General features: G+C 41.5%; 1 protein-coding gene across 2 annotated transcripts in view; it reads right to left on the bottom strand.

The window, feature by feature from the left end:
- mgat4a (alpha-1,3-mannosyl-glycoprotein 4-beta-N-acetylglucosaminyltransferase A) overlaps positions 1 to 20148 on the bottom strand; it is a 261656-nt gene that overhangs the window by 123357 nt on the left and 118151 nt on the right. For both annotated transcript variants that reach the window (XM_059646773.1, XM_048533263.1), the window contains exons 2-3: positions 4529 to 4696; positions 669 to 809 (exon numbers count right to left, since the gene is read on the bottom strand). In XM_059646773.1, coding sequence (XP_059502756.1) covers positions 669 to 809; positions 4529 to 4696 — 309 coding nt within the window. The remainder of the gene's footprint in view (positions 1 to 668; positions 810 to 4528; positions 4697 to 20148) is intronic.

The raw sequence follows: 20148 nt of genomic DNA, 5'->3' as shown, positions 1-20148 counted from the left end.
GAGATGTGGCATTCTCATGATTGTGTCCTGATGCGAGGTGAAAAGCTTTGTCTGCCTGTTTTTCTGTAACACTAGCGACAATTCAACAATTTTGTTGACCAATTAAAAGATGCACAATCAAAGTTATTTGCTGGATCATGAAGGATTTCCATGCTAGTGTTATATAACCAGCTGACAAACAATCAGTTGATGATTAATCCTGCTCTTGAACAATGAATTAAATTGATGTTACATTGGTAATGTTTGAATGCACATTCAGGAATCATAATCCTTGGTTAATCTAACTGGCATTAAGGCTGTCAAAACAAGAGATGAATTGAGCCAAATAAAGTGGAATGTCTTACCGTCAGGTTCATCACATTGCTAAAGGTCTTATTTTAAGATGAAGAGGTAGTGGGTACTAATTGTCAGAGCCCAAAGAAATAGAGAGATGTGAGTATGCATTTGCAATGGGCGATTGAAACTGAGGAAGGCAGGAAACTATGTCCACAAATAAAAATGTTACTGTCTTGATTTCAATCCACCAATTGACTAAAATTCATTTACAGAATGGCCATCATATGACAACACAATACAAGTACCTTACAATTTAATTTAAATCCACTTGAGGTATTTTTATTCCCACTAGCAATGCTATGCAAGAACAAAGGCCACTTTTGGTAACTTACCACCAGTTCTACCACTGCCGACCTGCACAGCAGGCTGAAGGCTTTCCTCGCTGTTCAATAAGTGGGGCATGTGATGGTAGATATTTGGCACTTTTAGGGCATTCTTGTTGGTTAAATCTTTCAGCAGCTTTTTGGCATCATCTGAAAATGCAGTGAGGTTGATCAGTACACTCAGGCATCTAATTAGCAACACAGTATCTCAGTTTACTGGTGTAAGCACAGGAATTCCTAGGAGGCCTGGTTCACCATCAAGAAGGCCGTCAATAAACACACAGAATTAGACCCTATATACACACCGCTGTGAAGGAAAACCAGAAGTGAGGTAGTCAACTCCAAAGGACCCCAGAGTTTAAATATTGGGTGAGAAAATGCAACAGCGCTTCACCAGAGACTGTACTGATGATATTATCCAGCAGGGTAATGAAACATCTGCAAACTATTGAACCAGGTCAGTGAGCAAACCAACCACAGCACCCACAACATGAGCTACAAATATACTCAAGCACATTAGGTGCATTCAGTAAATAAAGCCAACAGTGAAGCAACTGTGGTCCATTTGGTTAAATCTAAGGTCCACAACTATGAAAGACAAAAACAAAAACAACCCGTGTGTCCCAAGCTAAAATATATCAGAAATTATTGATTAACCAAATCCTTTCATCTCAATCAACGGTGCCCACGAATTTAGAGGATGGATTGCAGCTATTTTTAATGGAGGTTACAAACTCATATGTTTCTTTCTGAACCAGGCATGAGGAGAAGATAATTATACAGGTTCAAGGCAGCAGAAGGAGAGTTACAAAGATGTGCACAGGTGTACTTCATCTGAAGCTTGCAGCCGTACCACTTTGCTCATGTGAACATAAAGTAAGGTAGGATTAGGCTATTTTTCCCCTCAGGCCTTGACTCCTCTCTCATGTATGAGAGGGTTGGATTATAAGGATAGACGATGTAGGCTGGGATTGTACTCATTGGAATTCAGAAGAATGAGGGGAGATCTTATAGAAACATATAAGGTTATGAAGGGAATAGATAAAGTGGAGGCAGGGAGGTTGTTTCCGCTAGCAAGTGAAACTAGGACTAGGGGGCATAGCCTCAAAATAAAGGGAAGCAGATGTAGGACTGAGGTCAGGAGGAACTTCTTCACCCAAAGGGTTGTGAATCTGGAATTCCCTGCCCAGTGAAGCAGTTGAAGCTACCTTGCTGAATGTTTTTAAGGCAAGACTAGATAAATTTTTGAACAGTAAAGGAATTAGTGTTATGGTGAACCAGCGGGTAAGTGGAGCTGAGTCTCAAAGATCAGCCATGATCTTATTAAATGGCGGGGCAGGCTCAAGGGGCCCGATGGCCTACTTCTGCTCCTAGTTTGTATGTTCTTTTGTTCTTATGTATGGCTCTTAACACCCTCAAATTCCAAAATCTACCTCCGTTTTTAAACACTCTCAGTGATATAGCATCTTCAGCTCTCTGGGTAGACATTTCTGGACATTCACTGTCTTTTAGCAGAAATAAAATGCCCTTCTGTCGCAGATTTAAACAAATGCCCCCTTATTCTGTCATTATGTCTCTTAGTTCAAGATTATGCCACTGGTGGTAGCATCTTCTCAAAATGTCCCCGTCAAGCCCCCCCTCAGAATCATGTATGTTACAAAAAATCACACTTCATTCATCTACATTTTAATGAGAAAAAGGCTTGACCTGTTTCAAGATAGCAAGAACTGCAACTGTTCTTTGCAAGTTAAACCCTTCGTAACAAGAATCAGCTGAGTGAATCTCTTTGGAACTGCCTTCAATGCCAGTGTAATTTTATTTTTAAGTGCAGCAGCCAAAACTGTACAGAGTATTCCAGCTGTGGTCTGGCAATGCCTTGTATAATTTTAGGAAGACTTCCTCACTCTCGTGCAATACTCCAGGTGCAGCCTCACCATCACCCTATACAGGTGCAGGAAAACTTCAATTCTCTGCAAGCTGAACTGACAATTTATCTCAGAATTAGTTAAAATAGGTTAAGCCAAAGTGAATTACATTCTTGTTCCATTGGAAGTCCTTCGCAATCCTAGCCTCTTAAACTGTGGGGCAGTGAAACTTTCACTCCTTTACTGGTATCGCAACAACCTGGTTCTCTTTGAGGGGCACATAGGAAGGAGCAATTATCAATTATATATTACTGACTTGTATAAGGAAAGTGAATGTGTGATTGCTGAGTTCTGGGTGACACCAGGATGGATAAGAGGCTGGATAGTGCGCTTGCTAATGGTCAGTCTGCAGAGGGGAAAACATTGGGTTGAATGAGTGGACATGGTGGATGGAGTGTAATGTGGGAGAGTGTGAGGTGCTGCACTAAGGCAGGAAGAATAGAAAAGTTGAATGTTATTTAAATGGAGAAAGACTGCAAGTAGCTGGAGCACAGAGGGATTTGGGGGTCCGCATGTATGCATCACAAAAAGATAACATCCATGTTCAGCAGCTAGTAGAGGGGCACAATGGGAAGCTGGAAATTTTTTCAGACGGAATGGAGCATGAGAGTGGGGAAGTCTTCCTAAAACTGTACAAGGCACTGGTCTGACCATAGCTGGAATACTGTGAACAGTTCTGGTCCCTTTATCTCGGGAAAGATATACTGTTACTGGTGGCTGTTAGGAAAACATTCCCTAGATTGATCCTAGGTATGAAGGAATTTTTTTTTTGAGAAGAGGTTGAGTAGGTTGGGCCTGTACTCTGGAATTTAGAACAATGAAAGGCAGTTTTATTGAGACATATAAGATTCTTAGGGGGCTTTACAGGGTAGGCGTGGAAAGATTGTGTTTCTTGTGGGGAGTCCAGGACCAGCAGGTATATCCTCAGAGTAAGGGATTGCTCATTTCAGATAAGATTGAGGATGAGTTTCTTCTTGTCAATCTGTAGAATTGTTTACCGTAGAGGGCTGTTGAGGCTGGGGCTTTAAAATATTCCAGGTGGAGATAGAATTTTATTCAAAAAGGAATGCAGGGATATGGGAAGTGGCTGGAAAGTGGAGTTGAGAATCAATAAATCAGCCAACCTGATGGGCCACATGGCCTGCTTCTATACCCATGTCTTATGGTCTTGAAAGATTATGCATTGTTGCCTCTTGCAGTAAATCATTATTTCAAAAAGACAGAAATGAGCTGAGCTATATTCAAAGGTCTCCCACCTTAGATGTGAGATTGTAGCTTTCTTTCATCTGAGCCTTATTCCGTGAAGTGCTGAGCACATCTCATCCATGAGGCTTGTCTCCTACTCTCTTCACTTGATTCCCAGTAAAGTATTGGGGTCATGTTCAATGGTAATGATTTTCTCTAATGAAGGCCCTTAGAACCCTGTCAGTGTGGTGCACCCTGGCTGCAGACAGGACAAAGAAATGTTGACCTAAAAGAGGATGCTGGCAGCCACTTCACCACTGGGGCAGAAAACAATTCAATCAGCCAGTTATCGAAGCACACTCTCATAGCAGCTCCAAAGAACCACACTGGAAAAGTTAAGTCTTTCTATTTGCACAGATGCTGCCAGGGTTACTGAGTTTCTCCAGCATTTTCTGCTTTCATATCTTTGGCAGAGAATATTTTTGGCTAAGCACTGAGCACAATTGAATAGCTTGGCCTGTCAATGCATATTGAGTGGGGCGACAATGAGAAGGAAAATACAGTTTATGTACACTGAATGCAGCTTAGAAGAGTGCAATAAAAGCACCACACTGAAATATTTTCATTTAATTTGATTCAATTGTTGACCTTTTAATGACTACTGCCAAACGTATGCTTATTCTAAGCAGATGCGGTCAGGAAAAATGCTATATTTCATAGCATTTCCTAACAATGTGTGATTCGCTTATACAGAATTACCTGAAAAATTGCTCAGGGCCTCTTTGCTTCCATTTGATGCAGCCACTATACGTTTGAATTGCTCCAGGACACCATTTAGTTCCGAGGAACGCTGCAAAGTTCGGTGCTCGGCGACACGTAGACGTTCCCTCAAGGCGTGGAACTCATGCTGATAGGCAATTAGCTTTTCTGTGAATAAATGAGGGGGAAAGCATTAGCATAAAACCATTCTCAACAGAAATTCTCTTAAACCATTTTAGTGCAAAACTTATTGAACGCGTCGAAGGGTGGATGTCTTAAAAAGGAGTTAAATATTTACCTTGCACATTTGTTTTTCAGGTATTGATGCCTTGGAGTTTAACAATACAATATTTTATCCCCTGCATCCCGCTTTGGTTTCTGCAATTACTCCTTGGAGGTAAATTCCTGGCTCATTCTTGACAATTATGCTCAAGACTGCAGTAAGAAAGTTGGACCACATATCCCACTGCTCCAGAGTAATGATAACACAGTGTGGAGCTGGAGGAACACAGAAGGCCAGGCAGCATCAGAGGAGTAGGAAAGTTGATGTTTTGGGTCGGGGCCCTTCTTCAGTAAAAAATGACTTTTCTGAAGAAGGGTCCTGACCCAAAACGTCAACTTTCCTGCTTCACTGATGCTGCCAGGCCTGCTGTGCTCCTCCAGCTCCACACTGTGTTAACTCTGGCTCCAGTATCGGCAGTTCTTACTATCTCCAGAGTAATGTTCCTTGCCACAAGATATTCTGCCTTTTTATCTATGTAACTGTCACCTCAAGGCTAAAGCATTCCAATGCTCCCCAGTACAGTGCCTATGGTGGACGGCTGTGGTTATTGCAAATCAATCAACTCAGCTACAGAATTTTACCTTCTTAGTTCATTCAAGGTTTCTGGTTATTGCTGGCTATGCTTGCTTTTATGGACATCACTAGTATCCCTCAAGAATACGCTGATAAGCTGCCTTCTTGAACCACTGCAGCCCATATGGTGTCGATACACCTACAATGCAAGTGAGGGAGGGAGTCAAAGATATTGACCCAGCGACACTGAAAGAATGGTAATATAATTCCAAGTCAGAACATTTGGTTTGGAAGGGATCTTATATGCGGTGGTGTTCTCGTATATCTGCTGCCCTTCTAGGCAGGTGTGTCATGGGTTTGGAAGGTGCTGTTTGAAAGTCAACATAATCAAGGCTAATCCTCTATCTCAGTGCCACACTCCTGCTCGTCCCCCTTGACATCTTTAGCCTCTAGAAGTCTATCTATTTTTATCTTGGTTCGATGGGAATTTCAGAGACAAGCCCCCCCACACCCCCATAGCCATGTGTAGCGGCGATTTCTGCAGGTTTACCAACCTGCGAGGGAAGACATATCTCCTCATCGCAGCTCACGATGAGATCATGACCTCTTGTTTTTGAACCCCTGAAATATAACCTGCATCCAACATGTCCATTCTTAGCAGATGTTATATGTCTCAATGAGATCCCTTCCCAATCTTCTGAACTCCAGTGAATTCAAGTCCCATCGATCTAATTCTCACCTCACAGGACAAGTGCACCATCCCAGAATCAATCTGGAAAACCTTCACTGCACTCCCTTTATGGCAAGTATAATTTTTCTTAGGTAAAGAGAAAATACACTAACCCCAGGTGTGGGCTCACCAATGTTCTGTACAGCTGCAGCATGACATTCTTGATCCTGTACTCTAATGCTCCTGCATTAAGGCCAACTTACCATATGCTTTTCTAACTGCTCGCTGCACTGCATGTTTCATCTCGAGTCCATTTATGCATCAATGTTTCCCAATGGATCACGAGTCACATAATACCCTGCCATTCCCCTTTCTTTCGATTACTGTTATGTGGCTTTGGAACTACTGAGTTAGAAGATGATGAAGGCAGTTAGGTCAGAGTTACCTAGATTCTTGTTAGGCAATCGTGTCAAGGATTATCAGGGGTTAGACACAAATGTGGAATTTGAAATACCAGCAGATCAGCTATGATCTTTTTGAATGATAGAGGATGCTTAAAAGGACCAAATGGCATGCTTCTGTCCCCAGTTCCAGCATCAATATATCTAAGGAGCCTTGGTGAGTTGTTGTATCTTGCAGGCAGTACTCACTGTTACCACTGTGCATTGGTGATAGATGGAATGAATGTGGAAGGTGCCAATCAAGCAGGATACTTTGACCTGGATATTGTTGAGCTTCTTGAGTGTTGCAGGAACTGTACTCATCTAGGCAAGTGGGGAATACTCCATCATAACTTATGTGCCTTGTAGATGGCGGACAGGCTTTGGGAAGTCAGGAAGCAAGTTCTCGTGGCAGAGTCCTCGGCCTCTGACCTTCCCTTCTGACCATGATACTTACATGGTTGGTTCAGTTCAGTTTCTGATCAATGGTAAGACCCCAGGGCATTAATAGTAATGTTTTCAGCAATAGTAATGTCCTTGAAGGTCAGCGGGTAACAATTGGAATTGATCTTATTGGAGACAGTCATATTGGGGTGCTTGTGTATTGCAAAGATCACTGTTCGTCATGACTTGTTATTTCCTCTCCAAACCACATACCATCCTGACTCAGAAATGTATCACCATTCCTTCACTGTCGTCGGTTTGAATCCTGGAACTCTCCGACCCCCAACAACCCCATAGTATAGCTACACCACAGAGGCTCAACTGGCTGAAGGAAGCAGCTCACTGCCACCTTCTCAAGGACAATTAGAAATGGAAAATAAATGTTGGCCTAGCCAGCAAAACCCTCATTCCATGAATTAACAAAAACAACCTGGAAACCAGCTGCCAACAGCTACTCTGTGCTCCCCCTAAAACTAGCCTCGTGGGTATTCACGATTTTCTGTACGAGAATGATAATAGTCAGCAGTAACACTGTCCTAAGTGCTGGAATTCCCTCTCTTAATCTCTCTACCCTCTAAGATGTTCCTTAAAACTTCTCCCTTTTGCAAAGATTTCACGTCTCACGCTGCAGCTTGTTTTGCCGAATAATGCTCCTGTGAATTCTTGGTGTTATTTTACACCATTAGATGTCCCTTGAAAATGCTGATTTATTCATGTAACAAAATTTATTTCTGTAATATCTGTGTGTTGTATATCAGAGACAAAACATATCTATAGTTTTAAAGTGTACCTTAATCTTTGGGCATTTGTACAGCTGTATTTTATTATTACAGCACAGGTCCCAGCACAGAGCTAATACAATATTTGAGCAGATTTTCAATTACTTTTTCAATTTTCAATTACTAATTATTGTGTCCAGTTCTGGTTGCCCTATTATAGGAAAGATGTGGAGGCTTTGGAGAGGGTGCAAAGGAGGTTTACCAGGATGCTGCCTGGACTGGAGGGTTTGTCTTACGAGGAGAGGTTGACTGATCTCGGACTTTTCTCTCTGGAGAGAAGGAGGAAGAGAGGTGACCTGATCGAGGTGTACAAGGTAGTGAGAGGCATGGATAGAGTCGATAGCCAGAGACTTTTCCCCAGGGCAGGATTAACTGCCACGAGGGGTCATAGTTTTAAGGTGTTAGGAGGAAGGTACAGAGGAGACGTCAGACGGAGGTTCTTCACCCAGAGAGTTGTGAGCGCATGGAATACTTTGCCAGTGGAAGTCATGGAAGCAGAGTCATTACTGACATTTAAGCGACTGCTGGACATGCACATGGACAGCAGTGAATTGAGGGGAGTGTAGGTTAGGTTATTTTATTTTTGGATTAGGATTATTCCATGGCAGAACATCCTGGGCCGAAGGGCCTGTACTGTGCTGTACTTTTCTATGTTCTATGTTCTACTTTATTTGATTTTTTTTAATACTTTTGGCAGTATGATACATAAGGAAAGATAAAGTGGTTGATACCAAGGTCAGGTTTAAAGGATGACAATATCTTGTGACGGGGAAATCAGTTTGCAGAAATTCCTTTCTTTTGTATGGTTCACTGGTTTACGTTGCTTCGTTACAGTAGTGTACTTCAAGGGATTGATCAATAAAAGTTTTTGTTAGGTATTATTATTGTGCCAACCTTTGAAATATACAGTATTATATGGCTGTTTTTGGAAGTAAACATTGAATCTTTGGTCAAGGATATGTCAAACATTAAATCATTGCATTTTATGGGAGGTACAATAATTAACTGTATATTTAGTATCACCTGAAGGCCAAAACCTTTTTACAAAGTATCCCAGGAGTCCTTCATTTATTTATAAAGCCATAAAACACTTAGAAAGTGTGTGCTTTGAAAGTATGGTTCAACTCACAAAAGATTAGGTTGTGGATTACATTAAATCAAAGTGTTCCGTGCAAACGAGCAAAATAATTTTCTTAAAATAAGCAAAAACATTCACAACACAAAATGAGCCCATAGATGGGAATGAATTAGAAACCAGTGGTGACAGCTCCAACTTGGTTGCTCAACCTTTGCACATCAAAATGTCCAGGAGGAATAACTTTTTGCAATGGTTGCTAAACAAGAGTGACAGAAATGTAAATCAGTCAGTCACCACCTGAGCTGTTTGTGACTGCACTAATTCTTGTTCCACAATGGAGGTCCCCACGTTCATCCTTTCATAGTGTCCTTCCAATCTTTATCTAATTCCCTCTGACATGCCATGACTGGCTCGTCTTCAAGATAACAAAGTGTGGAGCTGGATGAACACAGCAGGCCAAGCAGCGTCTTAGGAGCACAAAAGCTGACGTTTCGGGCCTAGACCCTTCATCAGAGAAAAAAATAATGTTTTTTTTTCTGATGAAGGGTCTAGGCCCGAAACGTCAGCTTTTGTGCTCCTCAGATGCTGCTTGGCCTGCTGTGTTCATCCAGCTCCACACTTTGTTATCTTGGGTTCTCCAGCATCTGCAGTTCCCATTATCTCTGGCTTGTCTTCAAGACTGATTCATGGTAACGCGTTCCATTCTAATCACCTTGTTTAAAATTTTATTTCTTCAAGGCACTAATATTAATCTTAAGATCATGTCCACTTGACATCAGGCAGCACCCTCTGCTTAACCTAGATTTCTTCAGCATTTCATGGTTGTATCATTTTAAAACTCCCCCAGGAAAAATAAAACACCTCATTTCAAATTACCAGCTCCCACTTTTGATCATAACAGCTTGTTCAGGGACACAATATTCTCTTCATCAGATTCTAACTTAACCACTGGATTGGATGGAATGCATGCATTCAAGATGGCTATAATCAATTTAGGATTGCATTCATTAAGCAATCCTGAGATATATACTCTTAGATTAACAGTTGTTAACAACTTTTAACCAAAAATGGTCCAGTTCTAGTCAGCATACTGCAGGAAGGATATGATGGCGTTAAAGAGCGAACAGTAAAGATTCATGAGAATAGTTCCTCGTCAATAGTGACCACAGGACATTGACAGTGGCGATGGTAACGCTGTTGAATGTCAAACTGCAATGATTAGTTTCCATCTTGTTGGAAATTGCTATTAGCTACCCTTTGTGTGGCATAAATATTACTTGCCACTTATCAGCCCAAACCTGGATGCTATCCAGGTGTTGCCAAATTTGGGCATGAACTGTTGCAGTACCCGAGGAGTCACAAGTGGTCATGAACATTTGTTGACATTTGAACATTGCCACATCTGACCTTAGGACCAAACTCGATGGGCTCAATGGTTTACTTCTGCTCCCATGTCTTATGACCTAATGAAGGAGTGAAGGTCATTGATGGAGCAGTTGAAAATTTTTTGGGCCTAGGACACTTGCAGAGATGCTCTGGAGCTGTAGGTGACTGACCTCCATCATTTATACTCGGAATGGCGCTAACCAGCGGAGAGTTTTCCCTCAATTCTCATTGCTTCCAGGTTTGTTAGGGCTCTTTGATGCTACACTTGGGCAAATGCAACTTTGATGTCAAGGGCAGCTGTTTTTTCCTCACCTCTGAAAGTCGGCTCTTCTGTCCATGTTTGTGCCAAGGCTGTAATGAGACCAGGAGCCGAGTGGCCCTAGCAGAACCCAAACTGGGCTTCACTGAGCAGGTTATTGCTGAACAGGTGCTGCTTGATAGCACTGTCGATGACGTCTTCAATCTTTTTACTATGATCAAGAGTAGACTGATGGGGCGGTAACTGGCCAGGTTGGATATATCCTTATTTTTGTGTACAGGACATCACTGAGCAATTTTCCACATTGCCGGGCAGATGTCAGAGTTGCAACTGTGTTGGACGAGCTTGGCTAGGGAATTGGCATGTTCTGGAGCACAAGTCTTCAGGACAATGGTCAGGATGTTGTTGGAGCCTATAGCCTTTGTCATATCCAATGCTTTCAGGCATATCTTGATACCCTGTGGTGTGAATTGAATTGGTTGAAGACAGGTATGCCAGGGTCCGCCGCAGAAGGCCAAGATGGATCATCCATTTGGTACTTTCAGCTGAAGGTTGTCACAAATGTTACAGCTGTATGTTTTGCACTGATGTGCAGGGCTCCTCTATCACTGAGGATGGGAAAGATTGTGGAATCTCCTGTTCCAGTGAATTGTTTAATTATCTACCACCATTCACAGCTGTGTGTGGAAGGGCTGCAGATCTTAGTTGTTGTTTATGGAATCACTTAGATCTGTCTGCCATTTGCTGCCTGTGCTATTTGTTGACATCTCTTTTTACATGTGCCTTTTGCTGCTCCTGGCATACCCTCCTGCACTTTTCATTGAACCAGGGCTGGAACCAGGTAAAAGGGAAAGTGAAGGATATGCCAGACCATGGAAGTTTATTTAGAACACCAACCCATAAACCACAACAGCCAAATATGCAAATGACATTTTTAATCAGAGTCTCTTTATGGATTAAAGGATTCACACAGATTCTCTAAAAAAACAGTATTGGATTTTTTATTTTCTGAAGAAGGGTCAAGGCCCGAAACATTAGCTTTTCTGCTCCCCTGATGCTTCTTGGCCTGGTGTGTTCATCCAGCTCTACACCTTGTTATCTCAGTATTGGAAACAGTCCTGATTATTTAATTGCATGAATGGCTTTTGGAAGACTGTCCAAATTTTTCTGTGGAAACATTAGTCAGCACCAACTTCACTGATTGAGACAGAAATGCTGTACTAGGCTCCCTGGCAATACAGTGTCAACAATCCACAAAAAAATTCCATTTCTAATCACTTTGTAGTAGAACTGCGAGTATTAAATGAAGGTGCAATTAATCCCAGTTGCAAGATCACAAAGCCAGCTACTCCACTAACATGCATTGGCACCGTTCATTGGATTCTCCCACAATGGGGTGAGATTTTAATGACTCAAAATTCATTTACTTGCACAGAGCTAAAAGCAGATTCAAAGAATCTATCTGAATAAATACATTGTCTTCTGTAGAATTGTACCTTTGTATGCCTGACTACTTTCAATAATGAAGAACGTGGACTGGCGCAGTTGGGAGAAAAGGGTGTGGGGGAAGGATAATGCAGCACAGAAAATACAAAAATATCTTGAGCGACATCACTTATTATAGACCTATTATTTGGATACCAGAACACTATTACTACCTGACAAGTAGTTGAGTGGAATAACTTAGGTAGAAAGTAAATATATGTATTTCAGGGCTTGGTGTTGTGGAAGAACAGGCCAGAATCTTCAAAGGGGCAGGTAAAATTGTCCTTGGTAGACACCAGAAATTACAAGCATGTTAATCTCACTAAGGGACACAGGATGTGCTTGGCAACAGAAGGTGCCAGGTTATGAGATACAAATTCAGAAGTCACACAATGTCAGGTTATAGTCCAACAGGTTTATTTGAAAACACAATACTTCTAAGCCCTGTGATAATGGGAACTGCAGATGCTGGAGAATCCAAGATAACAAAGTGTGAAGCTGGATGAACACAGCAGGCCAAGCAGCATCTCAGGAGCACAAAAGTGTTAGGTAAATTGCTTTTGCACATTTTCAGTATGAATAGAATCCCTACAGTGTGGAAACAGGCCCTTTGGTCCAACAAGTCCATACTGATGCATCCCCCATAGCCCACCTAATCTACAAACCCTGAACTCTACAGGCAATTTAGTATGGCCAATCCACCTAGCATGCACATCTTTGGACGGTGCTTTCTAAGCACTGCTCCTTTGTCAGGTGAAGTCCTTCAGCAGTGCTCCAAAAGCTTGCATTTTCAAATAAACCTGTTGGACTATAACCTGGTGTCGTGCGACTTTTGACCTTGTCCATCCCAGTCCAACACTGGCACCTCCGTACCATGTCAGCTAATGTCAGACGATGTAAGAAAGTGTCACGGCCAGGAGGAGGACAGAGAGGGAACCCATGCTGGAATGCGAGACAGAGAAAGAGAGAGAGGTACACTCAGCTGAAATGAAAGGAAAAAAGAGAGAGATGGACAGAGACAAATGAAGAAAGAAGAAAATATGGTGAACACATGCACATACACAGAGAGCTGTAGCAGGATGGACTTGGAACACTTTTCTGGAACAGCCTACTACATAGGGGTGGCACGGTGGCTTAGTGGTTAGCACTGCTGCCTCACAGCACCAGGGGCCCGGGTTAGATTCCACCTGTGTGGAGTTTGCACATTGTCTGTGTGGGTTTCCTCCAGGTGCTCCCATTTCCTCCCACTGTCCAAAGATGTGCATGCTAGGTGGATTGGCCATTCTAAATTGCCTGTGGAGTTCAGGGTTTGTAGATTAGGTGGGCTATGGGGGATGCATCAGTATGGACTTGTTGGACCAAAGGGCCTGTTTCCACACTGTAGGGATTCTATTCATACTGAAAATGTGCAAAATCAATTTACCTAACACTTTTGAAGAGTGCAAATACTGCTCTTTAAATAAAGCACAGTCATTGAGGAAGTACTTAAAATGGGCTGCATTTGCTGACACCAAAAAAAATGTGCATTAGCAGCGATACCTCAGAAATTGAGTAATAAATATTTACAAAATGCAATTAAATGTGTAACGTTAATAAACAAAACATATCTGGTGGCAGAAATGAACAGCTAAATAATGTGGTTTTATAATGTAATTTCATTTTGATTCGGCTTAATATTGTGTGCACACAGAATAGGAAATCATCAGTGGGTGGTGTCAGCAAACAGATAAAGTAGTTCACTACTTACTTTACACACTTTTCATCACAAGGAAATAAAATATTGCGACTGTTGGAATTCAAAGATATATCTTATCTGTAGATATTCAAGAAATTCACATCATCTCCTTAGGGGCCTGGACAGACATCAATCGTCCTAGTGTCTCATTACAATCAAGTCTGAAATAAGTACCAGGCAGGCAGGTGGAAAATATGTCAGAGGAGCAGGAAAGCCAACGTTTCGGGTCGGGACCCTTCTTCAGAAATGGGGGAGGGGAAAGGGATTCTGAAATAAACAGGGAGAGAGGGGGAGGCGGATAGAAGATGGATAAAGGAGAAGATAGGTGGAGAGGAGACAGACAGGTCAAAGACACGGGATTAGAGCCAGTGACGGTGATTGTGGGTGGGGAGTTCAGGAGGGGGAAGGTCAGTCCAGGGAGGATGGATAGGTCAAGGAGGCGGGATGAGGTTAGTGGGTAGGAGATGGGGGTGGAGCTTGAGGTGGGAGGAATGGTTAGGGAGGCAGGGATGAGGTGGGCTGGTTTTGGGATGCGCTCGGGGAGGGGAGATTTCGCAGCTTGTGAAGTCCATATTGATACCTTCAGGCTGCAGGGTTCCCAAGTGAAATACGAGATGCTGTTCCTGCAGCTTTCGAGTGGCATCATTGTGGCAATGCAGGAGACCCAGGATGAACACGTTGTCTGAGGAGTTGGGGGCGGAGGGAGAATTGAAATGGTTCGTAACTGCAAGGTGCAGTTGTTTGTTGCAAATCGAGCGTAGGTGTTCCGCAAAGCGGTCCCCAAGCTTCCACGTGGTTTCCCCGATGTAGAGGAAGCCACAACAGGAACAGCAGATACAATATACCACATTAGCAGTTGTGCAGGTGGACATCTGTTTGATGTGGAAGGTCTTCTTGGGGCCTGGGGCGGGGGTGAAGGAGGAGGTGTGGGGGCAGGTTGCTTTGGTTGCAGGGAAAAGTGCCGGGTGTGGTGGGGCTGGAGGGGAGTGTGGAGCGGACAAGGGAGTCACGGAGAGAGTGGTCCCTCCGGAAAGCAGATAAGGGTGGGGAGGGAAAAATGCCTTTGGTGGTGGGGTCGGATTGCTATGTCGATTTCTTTTGCTGTGTCTCATTGATAGTCCAACGGAAGAGATACCCAAGGTGAATTAAACTTTTTAGAAGTTTAACAGCAGTAATTTTGACCTAAATTATATGCATTGATGGTACCAAATCAAGATAGGAAGCCTTGGGTTTATCTGTTTCAAAAAATGTAAACCAAAAATCGACACTATTGCTACAATTTTCTACAAGGATCAGCCGTTTTACGATATTAATTCATGCCAAGGTTTTCTTGCAAAATCACATCAGTATGTGTGCCGGAAATGGTTCAAGGCTTAATTTTAACTACAGAATGACATGGAAAATAAAGTGGCTACTCTGAGTAAAACATAAATTTCAAATGTAGCAGTAGTTGCTGGAAGAAGACAGTGACAGATACAGAAGGATTAAATTACATATCAAAACAAGTCTCAATAAGGCATTCGAATAAACAAAGGGATCAAAGCCACATTGAAAGGCCAATTTCTCCAGATAAATTAGCAAATATTTGAAAATAATTTATGATAGTTACCACAATTGCTTGGCATTCCGATTTTGTTCCTAATCTACTGCGACAATTTTTCTGCACTATTATATTTGCTTTGCTTGTACAAGACAGTTAAAGAAAGCACAAGTAATTAGAAAAAATACACCACAGTGTTGACAGGTTAAATGACTTGTGGGTATTTTTGTACAAAGGGACAGGTTTTGACCTTCCAGAAATAGAACAAGTACCTTTGACACTGACCTCCAGCCAATGGTGCTCTTGGAGTAGTAGCTATGGGTGTCCTTGAAAGATGCCACAAGTGAAAGTAAAATTAAAGCCACAAATTGAGCTCTTAGTCTTTTTCTCCTCTGTTTAGCTCGAAAACCTTTGAAGGAAATAGTGACTTGCTACAGGCAAGGAAGTATGCTTTTACCACTGCTCCTCATGTGCAGAAAGTTAATCAAAGACCCTTGGTGTACCAGTACATGATCGGTAGGCACTGCATCGGGGGCAAAAAGTGAACAGAATGAGGGAAGGGTCTTTTGAAATCCACCAGGGAGGCAACAGGTCTAAGCTATTGAGTGAGAGTTGAAAGAGGTTGCTGGTGTTGAAGCAGGTGGAACGGGGATCAAAAAAATATTAGCGCTGGAAGACCAGTGATGGAATGCAAATTAGTCTTGCACCAATTAATTCTAGGATCACCTAATAAAAATAATTGTCTTTTGTTTTCACATGGGTACAAAATGTTCTTCTCCCTAAGGCAAGTCAGACTAATGTGAACACTTAAGTTCATTGCTTTAATGAAAATGGCATCTCGGTCATATTCCCACTTTGAAAATCATTCCCTTCTGAAAAAAAACGTTTTATTTTAAACTACATTTCCAATTACTTAGGATATTCCTAAGTGCTATCATTGAACTATTGTCATCCAACATCATGCCTAACTCTCTCAATGTTGTCTCTGCTCTTCTAGCAGAATTTTCATCTTGATCACCCTCAGAAAGCCATGCTGGTCAGAGTTACCAACACCCTGTATTAGGGTGACTATGCTAGACTATCCCCGAGTCGTGCTGTCCAGAGGCCCTTAAATGGTTAGTCAGCCACCCTGCTCACCATGTATATCCAAATGATAATATAGTAGTTCATACCAGACTGACAGCCAAGAGGTAAAGCCAGAAATGGCTGGAAATACTCAACCAATCCAGCAGCATCTGTAGCAAGTGCAAGATTTAATTTTTTAGACAAAGGGAGGCATACAAAAAAGCAGTCTCTACAGTTCGATTAGCTGAACATCAGTTGTTCGAAAAGTATTACGGATGTAATAACAGAACATTTGGAAAATTATAATCCAAACACATAGAATCAGCATGGCTTCATGAAATGGAAATCATGTTTGACTGATAAATTAAGTTTTTTGAGGAAATGTCAACCAGAGTGGAATCAGTAGATATGTCGTATTTGGACTTCTGAAAGGCATTTGACAAGGTACCTTACAAAACATTAAGTCTTGAACAAGAGCCCATGCTGTTGGAGGTAATATATTGGCTTATGGGCAGGAAATGATGAGCATGGATAAGGGATTCTTTTTAGGTTGGCACAGGAATCAGTGGGGTTCCACAGGAATCAGTGCTTGGATTGCAACTGTTTATGATGTATATTAGTGAGTTGGAGGAAGAATGTGAAAGTACTGCAGCCAAATTTGAAGATGACAAAAACAAGTAGAAAAGCAAGTTGCAAGAAAAATACTATTTACAGAATAATTGATAGATTAAGTAAATGGGCAAAAAATTGGCAAATGGGGTATGATGTGGGAACGCGAAGTTTCTCATTTTTGAACAGGGAACAAAAGAATAGAATATTATTTAAATGGAGAAAAAGTACAGAAAGTCGCAACATCAAGGGACTTGGGGATATTTGTGCATGAAACACAGAAAGCTAGCTGACAGGTGCAACAGGTAATTAGGAGACTAATGAAATGTTGGCTCTTATTTCAGGGTTTGGAATGCAAGAGTAGGGTAGCCTTATTGCAACTGTACAAAGGTGCTGGTGAGACCAAATCTGTATTAGTGTGTACAGTTCTGGTCCTTTTATTGAATGAAAGATATCATTTCATAGGATGCAGTTCCAAGAAGGTTCACTGGGATGATCCCTGGTATGGAGTGATTGTCTTGTGAGCAAAGCTGAAATGGTTGGGACTGCATTCACTGGAGTATAGAAGAATGAGAGATGATCCCATCAAAACATGTAGGATTCTTAAGGGGCTTGGCAGAGTAGATGCTGACAGGATGATCCCCTCATGGAAGAGGCTGGGACCAGAGGGTATAGTCTCAGAATTAAAGGATGCCAATTTCTTGCCTCAGCGGGTTGAGTGTCTTTAGAACTTCTTACCACAGAGAACTGTGGGGTTAGAGTCCTTGAGTATATCTAAGGCTGAGATAGATAGATTCTCAATCAGTCGGGGAATTGGGAAAGGGAGATAAGTGACATGAGGAATCTCAGATCAACCATGATCCTATAGAAAGGCAGAAAAGACTCAAGGGGCCAAGTAGACCTACTCTTATGTTCCTATTTCTTATGGTCTTATCAATTACCTTTCATTAGAACAGCCATCAAGCTGAAATGTTAACTCCATTTGCCTGCTAGTTGATCTGCTAAGTGTTTTCAGCAGTTTCTCTTTCCAGCACATATAATCTTTTCACTTACAGGAATCCAAAGTCCTGGACTAATGATCTGAAGGTCAGCATACAGACTCCATCATGTTAGCTAGATGAAATATGTTCAATTAAATAAATGTGCAATTAAAACAAAATTTGAAATCGAGACAAAAAACAATCTATCAGATTGTGTCAATATCCATTTGTCAACTGAAATTGATATCCTCAGCCAATTCAGAAAATACGTGTCTCCAGATCCACAACAAACTTAAAACACAAGGTGTAGAGCTGGATGAACACAGCAGGCCAAACAGCTTCAGAGGAGCAGGAAGGCTGACGTTTCAGGCCTTGACCCTTCTTCAGCAGGCTGCTTGGCCTGCTGTGTTCATCTAGCCCCACACCTTGTTATCTCAGATTCTCCAGCATCTGCAGTTCCTGTTATCTTTCCACAACAAACTTAACTGCCCTCTGAAATGGCCTAGCAAACCGCTCAGTTGTCAATAGTAATTAAAAAGGGCTTTGAACACGATGTGTGTCCCTGTGTGAATTATCCAAGACTTCTGTTTCCAACCCTACCTATGACAGTACAACCTCCCAATTATCTCTTCAGTGCTGTACCAGCCATACTCATGTATGCAGCAAGAATTGTTTTTTATTGGTGTGTGAGCAAGAAAATCCCCTCATATGGCAGTATACAGTGTAATAATTGCATTTGGAGGACCACTTTGTAAAAAAACAGCTTTTTCTATTATTCATCAATACTTCCTTAAAAGGGAAGGCATTTTATTTGAAATTAAACACTGTAGTTGTGAAAAATATTCATGTTATTCTTTGTGTTACTTTGAATTCTGCACACAAGCGTGGGTTGCTAACTGCACCCACTGTGCTGTGTCTGAACACAGCTCAGCCAAAACATTTGTCTCATCATTTTCCCTAAAAGGCTCCTCTCGGATAGGTTAGCATTTAGTATCAAAGTAGTTTGCAATTAGCCTGTTATTGGTTTGATGTGTCCTCATTTGGGTTTGAAATTTTTCTTTGCAACAGTAGTCTTCACCATCTTGACTCACAACTGTTTTATTTCCAAAAGGCAGCAACATTAAAAAAAGAGTTCTCAAAAATCCTTGGAAGTGTAACTGAATCAGAACTGACTAAAACTATAATGTTTCAGCATGAACTTACAGAAGATTTTTTTTAAAGGTCAGCATTTATTGCCCGTCCCTAATTGCCTAGAAGGCAGTTAAATGTTTACCACGTTACCATGGGTCAGGAAAGTCGTGTACACCAGACCAGGTAAGGACAGGAATTTCCTTTTGATGTAAAAAAAATCATAGATATGGTCCTTTTCAGACCCTGAATTCCAGATTCTTATTGAATCAAATTTTGTCATCTGCCATGGTAGGAGTTGAACTTGGGTTCCCAGATAATTACCCGAGTCTCTGCATTACTAATCAAGTGATTATACTAGGTCCCTGTTTTCCTAGAAACATTCTAAGGTAATAAGCTCTGCCACAAAATCAGTGTAGATAAATGTCATTTCCTCCATTTACTCTTGTCTTTCCAGAATGCCCTGTGCCTTTTCCCTATTACAATTTTCAAAGTATTCATCTGGCCTCAGTTAGTTTTCTTCAAACTCCATTCTCCTTTTCTGGCCATTCAAGACAGGTAGGAAAATATTTTATCCTTGGACTTTTGCACTGAATTAGCAAAGGCCGGTTACAGTAACATTTCTGTAAAATACATAAAAGAAACAGACTTATTATTACATATCAAAGGGACATGAGCAGATGTCCAGGAAAGAAGATGTTTATGTTACTGCAGTCATTGAAATCACAAGTCTATCAGAAAATTTAAGCATAAAAATAAAATTGTGAAAATGAAATTCTCCATATCTACCAGAAGTTCAAGGAATCCTCGAGTAACTTCAATGCTATCCAGCAGCTTCCAAAATCTATTATTCATTTGCATCTCTGGACTTGTAGCATCAGAGGCTATTCCAGCAGGCTGAGCCTAACTTGTTTGCCATTAAAACCTCTAACACAGCTTAAGGAGTAATAATCAGGGCACCATGGTCTGGTTTCCTCTTTAACTAATGAGGGCAGCTTTAATTGCCCTTGCTACTGCCCAGTTGAGATGAAGTAGTTCAGCTCATTTTAAGGATTGAGCCGAGGACATAATTTACAGTTATGTAGGCCTTAGTTCAAAATAGTAATTGGATATCTGAGCCAACTGTTAACAGAGTTTCACTGTGCAGTTAAGGAGAAATAAAACTCTAGAATGGAAATAAATCTCTGAAGAAACAATTTACACTTTTAGGCAACAATCTAATGCTG

The sequence above is a fragment of the Stegostoma tigrinum genome, chromosome 6 (genome assembly GCF_030684315.1).
Source record: "Stegostoma tigrinum isolate sSteTig4 chromosome 6, sSteTig4.hap1, whole genome shotgun sequence".
In the NCBI taxonomy this organism is placed as follows: Eukaryota; Metazoa; Chordata; class Chondrichthyes; order Orectolobiformes; family Stegostomatidae; genus Stegostoma; species Stegostoma tigrinum.
Note: the sequence above shows the minus strand (reverse complement) of the source record. Positions and strands in the feature narration are given on the sequence as shown.